The sequence below is a fragment of the Ovis canadensis genome, chromosome 20 (assembly GCF_042477335.2).
Source record: "Ovis canadensis isolate MfBH-ARS-UI-01 breed Bighorn chromosome 20, ARS-UI_OviCan_v2, whole genome shotgun sequence".
Classification (NCBI taxonomy): domain Eukaryota; kingdom Metazoa; phylum Chordata; class Mammalia; order Artiodactyla; family Bovidae; genus Ovis; species Ovis canadensis.
The window spans coordinates 64,082,401-64,099,879 of record NC_091264.1 but is presented as its reverse complement, the minus strand read 5'-3'; the positions used below and the strand labels follow the sequence as shown (position 1 = coordinate 64,099,879).

The 17,479-nt window shown below is 50.9% G+C and overlaps 1 protein-coding gene across 3 annotated transcripts in view; it reads left to right on the top strand.

The window, feature by feature from the left end:
* The window catches only part of CDYL (chromodomain Y like), a 96,642-nt gene that overhangs the window by 55,322 nt on the left and 23,841 nt on the right, over nucleotides 1-17,479 (top strand). For 2 of the 3 annotated variants that reach the window (XM_069564369.1, XM_069564370.1), the window contains exon 2: nucleotides 6,937-7,603. The exons of the other annotated variant lie outside the window; for it this stretch is intronic. In XM_069564369.1, the coding sequence (XP_069420470.1) occupies nucleotides 6,937-7,603 (667 nt within the window). The remainder of the gene's footprint in view (nucleotides 1-6,936; nucleotides 7,604-17,479) is intronic. 3 annotated transcript variants of the gene reach the window in all.

Below are 17,479 nucleotides of genomic sequence, written 5' to 3'. Positions count from 1 at the left end.
TGTGTCTGTGGGTAACATGTGGTGGCAGAGTGAGCAGGGCTCCCGGCCTGGCTCTGAGGGGTGGGGCACATGCCTTCTCCAGGCACCTGGACTTCCCCCCACCTGCTCTCTGTTTGCCCCCGCCACTGTCTTGGGTCGTCTGCCGAGTTATTTCTTGGAGTTTGTTTCTCAGCTGGCACCGCTGTGCTGATTTCTTGCCACGGTTGCTTCTGCCTTCCTTGGGACCTGTGCAAGCGGTGTCGGGTAGAGTGCCGTCTGTCTCACTTCACTGGGCACGGTGATGTTTACATTCACTTGTGTCCCACAAGTCGATGCTTGTGGGGTTTTGTTGTGGACAGCAGTTCAAAGTGTGGACAGACCTCATTTCGTCCATACGCTTTCCTGTTGATGGACACTTGCGTCAGCTGTTCTGTTAGGATGAAGCTGCTGTGTCCATTCTCCTACAGGTCTGTCCATGGACATACGTTTCCGTTTCTCTCCGATAGGTGTGTAGGAGCAGAATTGCTGAGGTAGGTATGTGTTTAAGGAGCTGTTAAACAATTTTCCACACTCACCGATGTTGACCTGAAGCAAATAGCCAGGTATTTCTCTAGCAAAGATGGATTTATCCAGGATCAGCAGAGAATTACAATTCAGGTCTCATCTGTGGCAGCCACTTGTAAGTCTGGACCTCAACGAAAGGAGCAGCTTTTATAGAGGCGACAAGGGAGGGGGCGGGGCTGGTAAACAGAGTGTCTGCTTCTCATTGGCCAATTCCTGGCGGGAAGAAGGAGCGTCTTTTCCGCTTGGCTCTGCTATGGATGCAGGGGTGAGAGCTCCCCCTGCTGGTCGCCCAGCTCTGTTTAAGTGGATTTTCTGTGCATTAGCATTATGAATGAATGAACAAAAGTTCTTAGGGAACTGACTGGGAAGGGGCATCAGCTAGCCTCCTGCCTGGGGTGATACTTTCTAGCAAAGTGAGACTTTGGGCGGCACAGGTACATGCCTTTGTTGAGGTCAGCTGGATAGTATTTAGAACAACAGTATACTCTGACTGTAGTTTACTAGACTAGACTATGACTACCACTCTAATGGCAGAAAGTGAAAAGGAACTAAAGAGCCTCTTGATGAGGGTGAAGGAGGAGAGTGAAGAGCCAGCTTAAAACTAAATATTAAAACAACTAAGACCATGGAATCCAGCCCCATTACTTCATGTACTTTCTGTGCACCAGCATGTATGAATGAATATTGACTTTATTTACTCAACATATTTTAATTACAGAAATTGTAAACATCTGAGTTGAAAGTATTTTACAGTGACCATTCATAGGCCCACTCCAGACTACTCCCTGAGCATTCTGCTTGCCATCCTGCCATCTATCCATCAGCACATCTTAAGTGTCCATCAGAACACTCCCCACTAATAAACTTCATTTAGCATGAGTTGATTAACTTGAATTCCATATTTGTTTGTGGATTTTTTTCTAACAGTCTTAAATGCTATACTATAAACACTTAAACAGTACTGTCGTTGTTCAGTTGCCCAGTCGTGTCTGACTCTCTGTGACCCCATGGACTGTAGCATGCCAGGCCTCTCTGTCCTTCACCATCTCCCAAAGTTTGCCCAAGTTCATGTTCAGTGCATTGGTGATACTTTCCACCCATCTCATCCTCTGACGCCCTTTTCTCCATCTGCCCTCAAATCTCTCCCAGCGTCAGGGACTTTACCAGTGAGTCAGCTGTTCATATCAGATGATGAAAATACTGGAGTTTCAACTTCAGCATCAGTCCTTCCAAGGAGTATTCAGGGTTGATTTCCCCTAAGATTAACTGGTTTGATCTCCTTTCTGTCCAAGGGACTCTGAGGAGTCTTCTCCAGCACCATAGTTCAAAGGTATCAATTCTTTGGTGCCTTGACTATACAAGCCTTTGTCGGCAATGTCTGCTTTTCATCATACTGTCTAGGTTTGTCATAGCTTTCCTGCCAAGAAGCAAAGGTCTTCTGATCTCATGGCTGCAGTCACTATCCTTAGTGATTTTAGAGCCCAAGAAGAGGAAATATATCACTACTTCCACCTTTTCCCCCTCTATTTGCATGAAATAATGGGGCTGGATGCCATGGTCTTAGTTTTTTTAATATCTAGTTTTAAGCTGGCTCTTTCACTCTCTTCCTTCACCCTCATCAAGAGGCTCTTTAGTTCCTTTTCACTTTCTGCCATTAGAGTGGTAGTCATAGTCTAGTCTAGTAAACTATAGTCAGAGTATACTGTTGTTCTAAATACTATCCAGCTGACCTCAACAAAGGCATGTACCTGTGCAGCCCAAAGTCTCACTGAGCTAGAAAGTATCACCCCAGGCAGGAGGCTAGCTGATGCCCCTTCCCAGTCAGTTCCCTAAGAACCTTTGTTTTCTTCAGTAATAGCAGTGGGGGTGGGATGGGGAGGGGGTTGGCTTGGTCAAGAATTTTCATTTAAATAGAATCATACAGTGAGCAGTCTTGTAGGAAGGTTTTTCTCCTTCAGTGTAAGGTTTTGAGACTCACCCGTATGTGTGTGTCACTGGCTGATTTCTTTTTGCTGAGCCTATTGTACATACTCGTTTGCCCAGTGACTTGCAAACGTGGACTATTTCTAGTTTGGGTCCATTAAGAACACAGTTTCTATAAATAGGTTTGTACAAGTCTTTTTGTAGATGTATGTTTTCATTCCTTTTGGGTAAGTAATGATTGAAATTGCTGCATCATAGGGTGGGTGTTTGTTTAGTTTTATAAAATGCTGACAGACCTTTTACCAAAATGGATGTGCCACTTTAAAATCCTGCTGACAATGTGTGTGTGAATCTTCCAGTTGTACCTTCTTGGTGTTTTTTTCGTTTTAGCCATTTTAATGGGTATTAGTGGTATCGCATTGTCTATTTGCATTTCCTCAGGAACCATGAGGGTTCATCCCTTCTTAATGTGTTTTACTGGCCATTCAGGTATCTTCTTTTGGGAATGTATGCTTAAATCTTTTGCCCACTTTCAATTACATTTTGGTCTTTTCATTATTGAATGCAAGGAATTCTTTCGTAGTTTTAGGGACCAGTCTTTGGAGATATTTTTTCTGGATATTATCTCCCAATCTGTGGCTTATTTATACAGTTTCTCAACATTGTTTTCTGATGGAAATCTGGCTTACCAGTTTTCTAACATGGTTATTGCTTTTTTGTGACTTAAAACACTTTTGCTTACCTCCAAGTCACAATGATGATGTGCTACTTTTGCTAGGAAAGCTTCAGAGAGAGACTTCCCTAGCGGTCCAAGGGTGTAGGTTCCCTCCCTGGTCTGGGAACTAGGATTCCACATGCTGCAGGCGGTCGGAGAACCTTTGTTTTCTTTCTGTCTTGTGCAACGCTCAGCCCATCCCAACTCATTCCTGGGCCCTGATCGCTGTGTGCTCCGAGGGCAGTGAAAGTGGGCTGGGTTTTGGAATGACCCTTTTGATTAATTCTACTACTCTGTAAACTGTCAGAGGACTTCGCTGTGTTAAGGAAGGTTTGGTTTTACTTCTTTCACGTTTTGATTTTGTAGATTGAATTTTAGAAAGAAATCCTAACAAAAAGAACCTCTGCAGTTCTGTGCTTTTATGAAGAATTTGTTTCATAAAAATTTTTTGCATTGAAATTCTGTACTAGAAGTGGATACTTGATATATATTAACACTTTAAGAAAGACAGTGCGTCGATACTGGCTATCAGAACCAGTTATGAGGTGGATTTCAAGAGGAAGGGACTGAAAACCCAAAGAAAGAGTTCTTTATGCATTGTCTTGTGATCAGGTGTTCCTCACCACGGAAGTGCTCTGAAATAACATCGAGCTTCTAGTAAAATCTTGTTGAAGGCAGGTGATGTGCCTTCTTGTGGGAGATGATTTCAGCCAGAGAAGGAATAAACAGTGCTTTACATTTAAGCTGTCAGAGGGGGGAGGACGTTTGTCCTTGAAAGGGGGGAACGTGTCCTGGTTCGGTGTGAAGTTGGTGTGAGGGGCCCGAAGCGGCGGTGGCCTGACTGACTCACCGTGTGTCTCTGTACCGTGTCAGCTGCACCATGTCAGCTGCACGCGCTGTCTGCACGCACCGCGCCTGCGCGAGAGTTGGTCGAGCCGCGCGAGATTGTGCCCTGAGCGCCTTGTCCCCGCGAGAGTTAGAGCTGCACATGCGCGCTCGGGGCCCCCGCGCCTTCGTGTTGCTGTGGCACGCGCTGGGTGCCTTCCGGGTTTTGAATAGTTGAAGGAAACCAAAGGCGTCACGTTTTAGGGAACGCCTGAAAATAATAAGCCCCGGCCTTAGTGTCCATGAGTGGAGTCGTGTTGTCTCAGTGCTGCAGTGGCGGAGCGCCGCGGTTGGACGCCCGCACGTCCCCTCACAAAGCCCCGATCTCCTGCCTGAGGCTCTTGTCTCCTCTGTCCGGGGTCCGAGCAGCGTCTGACCACCGTGTGCTCACAGCGCTGCCCACGCCCTGGGGCACCGGCTGGGGGGATCCTGTGGACCTTGATCGTCTCGGAGGGAGCACCCGCGACACGGGGATGGAGGCGGCACGCCCTTCCTGATGAGACCCCCGCGGTAGCTTGAGGGGAACAGGCTCCCCTGGTTCTCGCTCGTGCTTCTGGGGTAGAGATTGATACAGAAAGAAAATATTAAACATAGTTCGCTTTTACAAGGTAATCTCTTTAGTCCCTTGTATTTAAAACTTTTCAGTTATTGCTGCCATGAAATTGATTTGCGTGGAATTTTCCAGAAATACATGTTTTGAATGGAAATACTTAGGCCCTTAAACACAACTCTTAACGAGAAAAGGAGTGGGAGAACAGCCACTTTGAAAGCTCCCCACGCTGCCTTCCGGACCCTGTGGGCCCACCGAGCAGGCCTGAGGCTGGAGTGATGGGGGGTCATCCGCTGAGTCTAAAGTCTGCCTTCTGCTCAGACAGGGCCTTTCTTCACCCTTCATCCTTGTTGCACAGAAGCAGTAAGGTGTGTTTAACCTCAGGCTTTTCTGTAGTTGGTATTCAGCTGTTCAGTCGTGTCCGAGTCTTTGCGACCCCCTAGACTGCGGCAAGCCAGGCTCCCCTGTCCACCACCGGCTCCCAGAGATTGCTCAAACTCATGTCCATCCAGTCAGTGATGCCATCCAGCCATCTCATCCTCTGTCGTCAGTCTTTCCCAGCACCAGGGTCTCTCCAGTGAGTCAGCTGTTTGTGTCAGGTGGCCAGAGGTTCTGTAGTTTTCTGGCTTTGATTCTCTGTACCCCAGGTAGATACGCTGGAGGGTTGGTGGAGGGGGGCGGTTATCTTAATAGGGGAGATGCTGGGGGGTGGGCTAAGCTGCACTTAGCTTTTGCTGTTTGGGAATGCTGGCCATTTCCCAATGGGTGATGCCTGCTGGGGTGGGCAGGTACACCGTTGTGTCATCTGGCCTAACCTGTGACTTTGCTGAAGACCTTGATGATGGCTCAGACCTGTGTCCTTAATTAAAGAGTTGCCGGCTGTGTGGCTGAGGCCTCTACTTAAAAGGGATGGAGGTGCCTGCTGCCACTGGGGAAGTGGGCTGGTGGTTTCTGTGTTGACCAGAGAGATAACAGCAGATTCTAAGTATTTCCACAAGAACTTGGGAGACATTTATGTTAAATATATTTTGTTCACGTGAATCATAGGCAATCCCCTACTAACACATAGGACATTAATTAAGGTGGTGGAATTTGTCACAGTAATGGTAATAGCAATATGTTTCATGGCAAGGGTGCATGAATTGTTGTGGGATGTGTTAATCGTGAAATTCAGAGATTGACAGCATCTTCCTTTAAAGATGTTGGCGTAAAACTAGTTAAAACCCAGTTTGAAAGGTAAATAATCTGATCACCAAGAAAGCGTTAGGTCCTCTGTTGACCTTTTTGATTCTAACCGAGTGCTTCTGAGTAATACTTGGAGTACAGACCCTGTTTCCTCAGTGGGCTGGTGTGGACCACCTGGCACAGATCGCAGCTGTGCTGTTTCTGGAGCGCCTGCTGTTGGTGCCTCGATGACCAGGCAGAGGGCGGCCGATGCCCGACACTGCCCAGTTGTGACCATGAAAACTGGATCAGGCGGTCAGGGTTCATTATAAAAAGTGAAAAGAGAGCCCCCTTTGAATCACACCAAAAAAATGACCAACGTAATGCACGTTCATATATTCTGGGCCTAAAATTTTAGCACTTTGACTTAATCTCAGGAAAACCATTAAAACCTTGAGTGTTGTGTTACTGTTCTGTTTGTAGATGGGTTGGCTCCAGAAGGGACAATCATTTACGTCACCTGTTAACAGTTTTTCTCGTTTTTGATGTTCCATTTTCTCCTTGAAAGAAAAGTTATAACCAACGTAGACAGCATATTAAAAAGCAGAGACATTACTTTGCCAACAAAGGTCTAGTCAAGGCTATGGTTTTTCCAGTGGTCATGTATGGATGTGAGAGTTGGACTATAAAGAAAGCTGAGCGCAGAAGAATTGATGCTTTTAAACTGGTGTTGGAGGAGACTCTTGAGAGTCCCTTGGACTGCAAGGAGATTCAACCAATCCATCCTAAAGGAAATCAGTCCTGAATATTCATTGGAAGGACTGATGTTGAAGCTGAAACTCCAATACTTTGGCCACCTGATGGGAAGAACTGACTCACTGGAAAAGACCTTGTTGCTGGGAAACATTGAAGGCGGGAGGAGAAGGGGGCGACAGAGGATGAGATGGTTGGATGGCATCACTGACCCAATGAACATGAGTTTGAGTAAACTCCAGGAGTTGGTGATGGACAGGGAGGCCTGGCGTGCTGCAGTCCATGGGATCGCAGAGTTGGACATGACTGAGCAACTGAACTGATGTTCCATTATTATTAGTTACCCTCACAGTTTATTTTTCAGATAACACGTTCCTATTTTTCTCTTTTCCTCTCTAAACAGGTTGAAAGGATCGTTGACAAAAGGAAAAACAAGAAAGGGAAGACGGAATACTTGGTTCGGTGGAAAGGCTACGACAGCGAGGACGACACCTGGGAGCCGGAGCAGCACCTGGTGAACTGCGAGGAGTACATCCACGACTTCAACCGGCGCCACACCGAGAAGCAGAAGGAGGGCACCTTCACCAGGGCCAACCGGACCTCCCCGAACAATGCCCGGAAACAGATCTCCAGGTCCACCAACAGCAGCTTCTCCAAGGCCGCCCCCAAAGCGCTAGTGGTGGGCAAGGAGCACGAGGCCAAGAGCAGCCCGCTGTTTGCCGCCAGCCAGAAGTTCCGGAAGAGCCCCGCGCCAGGCCTGGCCGCCCGCAAGAACATGGACCTGGCCCGGTCGGGCATCAAGATCCTTGTGCCCAAGAGCCCCATCAAGAGCAGGACCGCGGTGGACGGCTTTCAGGACGAGAGCCCCGAGAAGCCGGACCCCGTGGAACAGGGGCCGGAGGACACGGCGGCCCCGGAGGCAGCGGCCGAGAAGCCGGTCGGGGCCCTACTGGGCCCAGGGGCAGAGCGGGCGCGGATGGGGAGCCGGCCCCGGATACACCCGTTGGTGCCGCAGGCATCCGGCCCCGTGACCGCGGCCATGGCCACGGGGCTGGCCGTGAATGGGAAAGGTAAGTGACAGTCTCGGAGGGGCGCTGGGGGGGCCCCCTCACCTCCGCAGTTCTGCTCCGGAAGGCAAGCTGGCCGGCCTGAGCCCGGGGGCTTCCGCGGGCCCTGCTCCTGACAGAGCAGGTGTGTCTGTGGGAACCCTGGAGAGAGCTCATTGGCCCGTCCTCTCTTTACCCGAAGCCTAGGGCGTCGGCCTTTGAAATCAGCATGGGCTCTGTCCCATCGGCTGCCCGCGGGCTGGCCCACTGCCTGCGGTTGCTTTAAACAACGTCCCCTTCTAGGTAGGTCGTGGCTGGTATTTCTTTAGTTTCTGCTTTTATGCATCTTAACACATTGGGTCTCATGTTAGGAATCCATCTGAAATTTCAAAGTGTGAGCAATATTGATTAGAAGTCACAGTTCTTACTGTCCTAACTCATCTAAATAACCAGAAATGACTTTCAGTGGGGTATCGACCACAAATAGAGACTTTGGGACTTTGGGGGGGTCTCTCTGAAACAGTCAGCTGTTGGGATCTTTATTGCAGAGTAGGGGTCCATTCAGCATGGGTGCTGTTTTCTGTTGTGTTTTTATGCCGTTCTTGCCCCTGGACCGTGCAGCTCACGTGGTCATCCTGTGGGCTGCCTGACCGCTGGGTCGCACACCTGGGCGTCAGCATAGACGGCTTCCCTCACAGCGCTTTCCCCAGGCCTGGTGAGCCGCCACCTCTAGGACTCTGCTGCGTCTTCTCTGATGTAAGCCTTGCCACACGGTGGGTCCTGGTGCCTTCTCACCTACCATGGCTTTCTTACTGGTCCCCTTGCTTCCTGCCCTCTGAGAGCCCCCATCCACTTCCCATCCGTTCTTGAACGGAACAGCCATCCCCAGTCGCCAGACAGGTTACTCCACCATTGCCTCGGTCAGCAGGTACCTCCGAGTCTGCTGGGCCTCCCCTGCCTGCCCACTGCCTCTGGGGCACCTGCTCTTCTCTGCCGGGAGCTGCCCCAGCCCTCCCTTGCCTCGTGGACTCTGGTCCCCTCTGGTCTGGGACCCACTGCTCCCCCAGCCCGTCCATGAGCAGCACTGAGGCCGCCCCTGGACTGTGTGCATGTTCCTTGGGCCACAGTCAGTGGACCAATGTGGAATGGGACGCAGTGATGGCGTGGGGAGCTCTGCTCCTCTGAAACCCCACTCAGCCGTCTTGCCGTGGTGGGTGCCGCCGGCTTGGTCTTGGGCCCTGGATCCCAGGGAGGGGCATAGGTTGAGGTCAGGGTCCCCTTTGCGCAATAGCGATCCCTTGCCGGTGTTTGTCCAACGCGTACTTCGCCTGGGTGCTCTGCCCCTCCCTGCCCTCGGCCTCTGGGAGCTTGTGTGAGCGCATTTGCAGAGCTGACCTTTCATCCACGGGCCTTGAACTCGGTGTCAGGAAGGGCTGTAGTGGTTCAGGGGTAGGCAAGACCTGGTGGTGGCCAATAGAAGGCTCCACTTCATGGGGCGGTCAAGTCGCAAAGCTTGTGGGGTTCAAGCAGAGCGGGAGTCGGCGCTGTTTCTCAGCTCCTCCCGTCTTGTTCTCTGCACCATCACTGGCTGCCCCCGCCAGATGCACAGACGGACGCGTCGTCCTGCGCGGCAGACGCCGGGCCCTACTCTGCGCCCAGCTCTGCTGCTGAAGACAGGGCCTGCGCCCACAGGCCAGACCCTGTGTGGCCTGTGCGACGTGGCCTGTCACCTGAGAAGGGTTTTCACATCTTCTGATGTTTGAGAAAATCAAGAGGAATAATACTTCATGAGCCATGAAATATAAGAAACTGATTTCTGTTTCATAAAGTTTTATTGGAACGCAGCCATGTGTGTTCACGCTGATGGTCTGCGTCTGCCTTCCCGCTGCGGGGACAGACTAGAGTCCCTGTGACAGAGCCCGCGCAGCCTGCGGGCTGAAGGAGGTGCACACACACACGCAACACACACACACACACACACAAACAACATACATACACACACACAACACACACACACTCTAAGAGCTGGAGTCCCTGTGACAGAGCCCGCGTGGCCTGTGGGCTGAAGGAGGTGCACACACACATGCAACACACACACACAACATACACACAACACACAACATACACACAACACACACACTCTAAGAGCTGGAGTCCCTGTGACAGAGCCCGCGCGGCCTGCGGGCTGAAGGAGGTGCACACACACACACACACCACACACACAACACACACACTCTAAGAGCTGGAGTCCCTGTGACAGAGCCCGCGCGGCCTGCGGGCTGAAGGAGGTGCACACACACACACACACCACACACACAACACACACACTCTAAGAGCTGGAGTCCCTGTGACAGAGCCCGCGCGGCCTGCGGGCTGAAGGAGGTGCACACACACACAACACACACACACACAACATACACACCATACACACACACACAACATACACACACACTCTAAAAGCTGGAGTCCTATGACAGAGCCCGCGCAGCCTGAGGGCTGAAGGAGGTGCACACACACACAACACACGCACGCAATACACGCTCTCTAAGAGCTGGTGTCCCTGTGACAGAGCCCACGCAGCCTGCGGGCTAGAGGCACGCACACACATCCCCCTCTAGGTTCACACGCCCCTGCTCTAGGAAGACACACACATACAGAATCCTGTGACAGAGACCGCATCGCCTTTGAACTGAAGGCGTGCACACACACACACTCACAAACATTCATTCACTCTGTCTGGTCTAGGCAGCCACGGTCCCAATGGGCGGACTCAGATTCTGTGGTTGGTCGTCCACAAACTAGAAGCTGTCTTGACCCTTCTGTCTCCATGTGCTGCTCTTGGCGCAGCTCTGCAGGGCTGGCTGCTCTCAGCAAAAGCCTTAAGTTCTGGGCCTAAGGTGTGCTGTGGCTTCTATTTGAATTAAAAGTTGCTAACTTCTGTTTTCAGTACTCTGACCCTTTCAAAAAATTTTTTTCAGTATCTGTAAGGGTGGCTGTGGTTAAAACCACAAGGGGCACGTGAGCGTAAAATCTCACAGGCCTTTCATCTTGTTCTGTGCGGGTGGATGGGTTGGGGTGAGAGTGACGTACTCCCCAGGGCCCCCGGGAGCGTCCTTCTCTCCTGCCCCCCCAAATCTGCCACAGGTTGAGACCTTCCCCCCACGCAGATGGTGGGGAGGCCGGCAGCCCCCCGGGAGTGTCTGCAGGGCCGCGGCGGGCCCGGCTTGCAGGGGTGTCAGGGCGCCTTGCCTCCCGTCACCCTCCTGCGTAGAGGCGCTGGACTTGGGCTCCGGGAGGGATCTTCTCTCATGGGGCTCAGCGCCCCGCACCCCTTGGCCAGAGCCGAGCCTGCGTGGGGCGAGTGTGTCAGGCAGGACGGTGCTCACTGCAGGGGCGCTGGAGCACATCCTTTGTGGCCCTGTCCCTGGGTCATGCTCAATGGGAGCGCGTGCTGTTGCAGAGACAGGTCCACGGGCCAGAGCACAGAACCTTCCAGAAAAGCCCATGCTTGCCCTTGGCGTGTCTCTTTCGCAGCAAGCTGGGCTGAGGCCCTTCTAAGGAGTTGGTCCACGTTCGCACATTCTTAACACAGGGTTAATTTTAGAGCTGCACCAGAACCCTGATTTGTTTTTCTAAAACTAATTGAAGTGCTGCTCGTGGAGTCATTGGGAAACGAACCATCTCCTATTCAAAACATTAATCGTGTGGGGGGATATTTTTGCTACCAAGCACAACAGATATTTAAATGTCTGTTACCCAAAAGAGTAAATGTTTCTGGAGAATTTTAACATACACACAGTGACTCTTACAGACTAACCATATGTGTGTTTAGTTTCTGATGATTTTAAGTATGAAACAGAGGTTTAAAAGATGAATATGTTTCTTTACTCAGAAACAGAAAAAGTTTTAAATTTAGGCAGTGCAGCTGTCTTTCTAGTCTATTTTATTAATAAGTTAATGATTCTGTTTTTATGCTCTTTTAATTGCCTGGTGAATTAATCCTACAAAAGCAATTGCTTTTAAAAACTATATTATCATTACTTTGTTTTTTGTGAATTCAAATATGTTGTTAATCACCATTCCATAAGTATGACTTTGAGAAAATGTTATTAGCAAACTTTTTTTCCTAATGACATCTAAACCTTATCATTGTTACGGTGTAGGGTTGGCAGCTGGATTTTAAGTCCAAACTCATCAGTAAAGAACCCACCTGCCAGTGCAGGAGATGAGAGTTCAGCCCCTAAAGGAAAGCATGGCAGCCCACTCCAGTATGCTTCCCTGGAGAAGCCCATGAACAGAGGAGCCTGGTGGGCTCCCGTTCGTGGGGTTGCAGAGAGTCAGCTGCTAACAGCAGGTTCAGGAGGAAAATGACTGAGAAGACACCTCAATGGACCACGTTCACCACCTCATGAGCATTTTCAGTCAAAGCAAGGAGCCCGGAGGACGCGTGCTACTTCCGGAGAGGGGCACGTGAAGTCCTCCGGTGAGAACGTGGGAGAGGTCCTGGCCCCTGTGCCTGTCAGGGAAGCTCAGAGCTCCTTTGTCAGAGGCAGCTTACTGCGGAAGGTGCGGAAAGTGGGACCTGAATCCAGGGAGGTTAAGAAGCCAGGAGGCTGGGGCGCTGCAGGAAGTGCCCACAGGACAAGAGGGTGTCTGAAGCCACACAGTAGCAGACAGTCAGTTAAACGTGCGCCCAAGGGCGTGACACGAAGCATTTCCCTTTGAAAGCAGCAGATCGTCGGTTGGCATCTCTTGTCTGACGGGCGCCCGCATCCTGGATGCTCCCAACTGCCTGGACAAGCCTGGGTCCCCGTGGGAGGAGGCCCACGCCCCACCCCCACCCCCAGAGCTCTGCGCTCTGTCCTCTGCTCCTGGGGGTCGCCCCTCCTCGTTCCCCTGCGGGGGTCTCTAGGGACACTCAGGGATACCTGGGGCTCTGGGCAGTGTTGACCAGTGAGCCCACTTCAGGGTCCTTGGGACCGTGTGGCTCCTCTCTCCCCACTCTCTGTGGCGTCTCCTCCCGTGCCAGTGGCTCTCGGGGTTGTGGTCCCAGGGCGGCAGCAGCACCCGGGCACTTGCCCAGGCCCCGTCCCGCCTCCATGCCCGCGGCTCTCGGGCACCAGGGTGCCCTCCAGGGGGCACCTTCCAGTGCCAGCCTGTGCTGTTTTCCTGTAACTTTGTGGTTTTGTGGAGCAGGATGGGAAATAACTGTCCGCTAATACTAAGTTCATCTAACTGTCTGCTGTTTTATTTTAGGTTCTTATAGTTAGATTTAGTTCGTATTTGGTCTTGATTTAAAATTGTCTTCAGGTGTTCGTAATTTCTTTTTAGTAAGTGTTTTAACAGTTCAAATTTTTAAAGAACTGGAAGACATAAAATATTGGGCTGGCAAAAAAAAAAATCCTGTCCAGTTTTTCTGTAATATCTTAAAACATCTCAAAGGAAAAAAGAAGGTAAAAGTCCCACCTTCCCTATCCCACCACCTCGTCCTGCTCTGAGAACTGCTACTGACGGTTCTTTCCCTGCAGAAGCTGCGCAGGCACGCGCGTCTCTGAACACATCAGTGGCTCCTGCTTGTCTCACGGTTCTGCCTCTTAGGTCCCTTTTCAGTGTTCTGACATGTCCTGGATGTGTTTTCACACTCAGGCGGACAGCCCTCCGTCCTTTAAAGGGGTCGTGGTTATTTTTGGCGTGAATGCCTCCTGGCGCCTGCCGTCAGAGCGGTGGTGGCGTGCTTTTCAGCAGGGGTGTTGTGCTTGGGTCCGGACGCTCCCTGCTCAGCGTCCCTGGCTCTGCCTTTGCTAGCCTGGCCTCAGGCACACGCACGGGCGGCAGTGTGTCCTGCTCCCGTCTGCCTGCACACCCGCCTTCCGGGGGGCCGGCGTCTTGGTGCATCCTTTAGGGGAGAACCACATTGTATAAATAGTTTCTTCCCCTGTAAGTGAATATGTTTTATTGATACCCCCGTCTTAAACACAAGTAATCCATAAATGCTGTGGATTGGACAAGTACACTGAGTGGAACGGGACGGTGTGCCATCACCTGCTCCCCGCGGAATCCCGTTTCCTTCCCCAGAGGGAACGGTCGTGATTCGACGCGTGTCAGTCCAGATGTTTTTCCGTCTGCTTGGACTCTTCAGCGTGGAGTACTGCTCCATAAACGTGCTTGGGTTTGTCTTTCTCATTTGACGTTGCGTCTTGGAGAACTTTCTATGTTAAGACTCGTATCTCTGCCTCACTTCTTTTTTAAGTTGTAAGTTTGTTTTTTTGGGTTTTTTTTTGTTTTTTTTTTTTTTTTAATATGATTTCAGCCTTACGGGGGTGCTGGGAGGCAGTGCGAGGAGAGCACGTGTGCCCTTGTCCACATGCTCACTGTTTTCTGTGCTTTGCCTCATCTCCTCGCCCTGCGACCCCCGCCCCTCGCGGGTGTGTTTGTACCCACGGGGACGCACATGTGGATATGCTCTCCTCCTGAGTCACTTGCTGCTGCGAGCAAGGGAGGATACAAGGGCTACAGCGGACCTAAAGTTTTGATCGATGGGAGCAAATTCATCTCTAAACAAACTTGAAGACCAGGTGCCCATTCACCTGTTCGTAATCAACTCTTCATAAATCTACCTGCCTAACGAGAAGGCAGAAAGTGGTATCATCGTTTGTTACAATTGCCTGTTTGCATTTATTTTTCTGTTGATTTTCTTAATATATCCCTTGCCGATTGGGAGGGGGTGGGGGCAGAGGGGAGGGTAGTTTAACTTTTTCAAAACGTGAAGACTTCACGTCCACATCAGCATCAGCCTTACCCGGGGACCACACTCGTCTCACGTCTGAGCCCGTGTGTGTGCACATCCCCCTGGCCCCATGCAGGACGAGGGTGCCCGCGCCAGTGGATAGAGTGCCCAGGCTTGGCTGGCGTCTGCCTTCAGGGGTTTACGGCAGCTGATGAGCGTCCCGGTGCCTTTTCTCCCTTGACCTGCTTCATCCTGGCGGGGCGGAGGTGGGGGGGGGGGGAGGTGGGTGTGGTCAAGAGCCTTAAAGTTTGCTTTTGAAAATTAAAACACTTGGTTCTGTCTGGGTCAGGGGTGAAGGCCGTGGAGCCTGAAACGCGTCCTGTGTCTGGAAGCCCCTTGCTTCCCCGGGGCTGGCAGCTCAAGTGGGGGTCCACTTTCAACAGCACCCTTCTCTCTCCAGCCCACAGGACTGATTCTGCTGATAGCTGTCGTCATGGCAATTTCTGGGAGTCTACAGGGATCAGAGCCTTAACAGGGACAATCTCTGGTTCTAATTCAACCCTCAAGTCAAGTAGTTATTGAGACGTGGTATGTTAGGAGGTATGCCCACGATTCTGATTGATTCATGTTGGCAACAGGGTAAGGATTTTGTATCTCATCCCGTGAGTCTACCTGTCATGTGTCAGATGGGGGCGGCAGGACTGAGACGTCAGCGCAGTGTTGGCAGACAATGGTACCATGAGAGGTGGGAGAGTGTAGGACGGCCAGACGCCCCCTGACCTCTGCCTCCACGGGACCCTGCAGGGTTGTGAGAGGGGCGGTGCGGCAGGAGCAAGGCTCCTCTTGTTCCCTGTCTCCAGGCTCTTGGCATTAAGCCTAATCGCCGTCACCACGGAGGATGACAGGTTAACTGTGCTGCTCAGTTTTATGAATGAGAAGTTGCTTTAACTGCCAAGTACTCCCTTTTAGTATAGGACTTGGAATTTTGGAAACCATGAGATAGAAATGGTATAACTGTTTCTGTATATAACGTGGACATATAATGGGGCTTGGCATACAGCCGGGGGAGAACCAGCACGGGGGATGGGGTTTGAAATCAAGTGACCAGTGCTGGGTGGCTGCTGCTCAGCCTGAAGTTGTCTGGTTTTTAAAATATTGTTAGCTCACATAAAAATTGCAACCAGCTTTTCAAGTCCAGCAGGGACATAGACACATTTGTATCTCAAGGTGGTTGATAGTTATTTACCGTTGACCCTTGATGAACACCGTGGGGGTGTTGGGGATGCCAGCCCTGCACTCAGGTGTGACATAGATGGCCTCTGTGTCCTCAGCTCCTTCGTGTCCACAGTTCTTCCGTGTCTGCGAGTGGTAAATTTCTGAGGTGTTACACGGCAGGTGTGTGTAGGTACGCACCGCACGTCTCTGTACATTCATCCACGGACGCTTAGGTTGTTCCCTATCTTGGCTATTATAAGTAACGCTGCTGTGAACAAAAAGGAGTGTGTTATCCTTCTGAGTTAGTGTTTTTATTCTCTTCAGATAAATACCTAGAAATAGGAATTGCTGGGTCATATGGTAATTGTATGTTTTAAATTTTTGAAGAGCCTCCAAAATGTATTTCCATAGCGGCTGCACCTGTTTTTAGCAGAGTTGTTGATTTTAGAACTTTGATCGAAGGATCCAGTCATAGTGGGCTTTAAAGTCCTCATTAATAACCAGTGTGAGAGCGCCTCTTCTAAGCGTTGAATAGACTCTCGGTCTCAATTTTGAGAAAGTGGTTTTGTGTCTTTAAGGATGACATGGCTGTTAATATCAAGAGGGAAGCAGTTACTGGCTTGATTTGTCTTGCTTCCCCACGTACGCAGAGGAAGCCTGCCTCTTTCGGGGCATGTTTTGGAAAGGTACAGAGGATCATGAGACTGTTGGAAGGGACAGCCAGGTGGCGAGGACTCTGAAGTTATGAGTAAAAAGTTGAGATACAAGAAGAAGCTTTTGAGAAGATATGTAGATGTCTTGAGGAGTACGAGTGAGTTCTCATCATTTGAGAGCATAGAAGTCATTCCACTCCCCGGAAGCATCGGACTCTTGCTGCGGGTGGCTGAGAAGCAGCAAAACCACGTGTGATTCTGAGGACGTCCTCTGTAGGGTGGTCCTGTGAGCCAGGGAGGTTTGGTTTATTTTTGCTTTCTCTTGAATTTGGGGAAAATAAGCAGCCCCAGTATTGACACTGATATCGTGTGATCAAAGTCAAAATTACATGGTTTCAAGATGAATTTTTTTTTCTCCTAAAACTACCATTGCTTTCATTTGTTTTTAATCATCATGGTCATTTTGAAGTTTCAAATACAATTAAGGAGAAGACAGCTCAGGGGGGAGCCTGGGCTATTGTTCGTTCGTTTTTTTTCAAAGCAGGAGAAATAGCGGTGGAGGCGGCCAGAAGGAGCGACTTCCCTGGCGAGGGGCTGTGGAGGCAGCTGGGCCTCACTTTTCACAGGAATGTTACACCCGCCCTCAGAGGTGTGTGCGGGGTGCAGACAGAGTGGCGTCAGGATGCGCGCGCTCGCAATTTCCCGCCGAGCTGGGGGGCGCTTCACCCCGCGGCATCGTCGGCAGCTGCCTGTGTCTGCTCCGCTCTGATCAAGGAGAGAGATCACTTACAGGCGTCTGTTTGGAGCAAACGTGGCTTCTTTCAGGCAGCCCCAGGATCACTTTTTTAAGTGATTAGTTTCTAAACACAGGCCATGATTCTCGTCTTAAGTAGTTCACTTTGGTGATTCTGTGACATTGCCATACCTCTTGCTTTTCACCGAGGACACAAAGTCTGGTTGAATAATTCTTGGCTCGGAAATAGTCCTCATGCTGAACGGTGACCCCCTTCAGGCCTTCCAGGGGATTCCCTCTCTCCCGGGCCTCGCTCGGTGAATACTCTGGACCAAAGAGGACAGTCTAGCCTAGGGGTCAGCACGCTTCTGCTGTGAAGAGCCAGGTGGGAGGTGGTGTGGGCTTTGGGGCCAGGCGGGCTCCGATGCCACACTTGGCTCTGCTGTGAAGGGGCCGCCGGCAGTGGAGATGTGACAGATAGCTGGGCTCACGCCTGGGTCTGGCCTGAGGGCGCCCTGGGCAGGCCCCTGGTCTCCCATCCGCCAGCCGCCAGGCTCTTTCGTCCCCGTCCT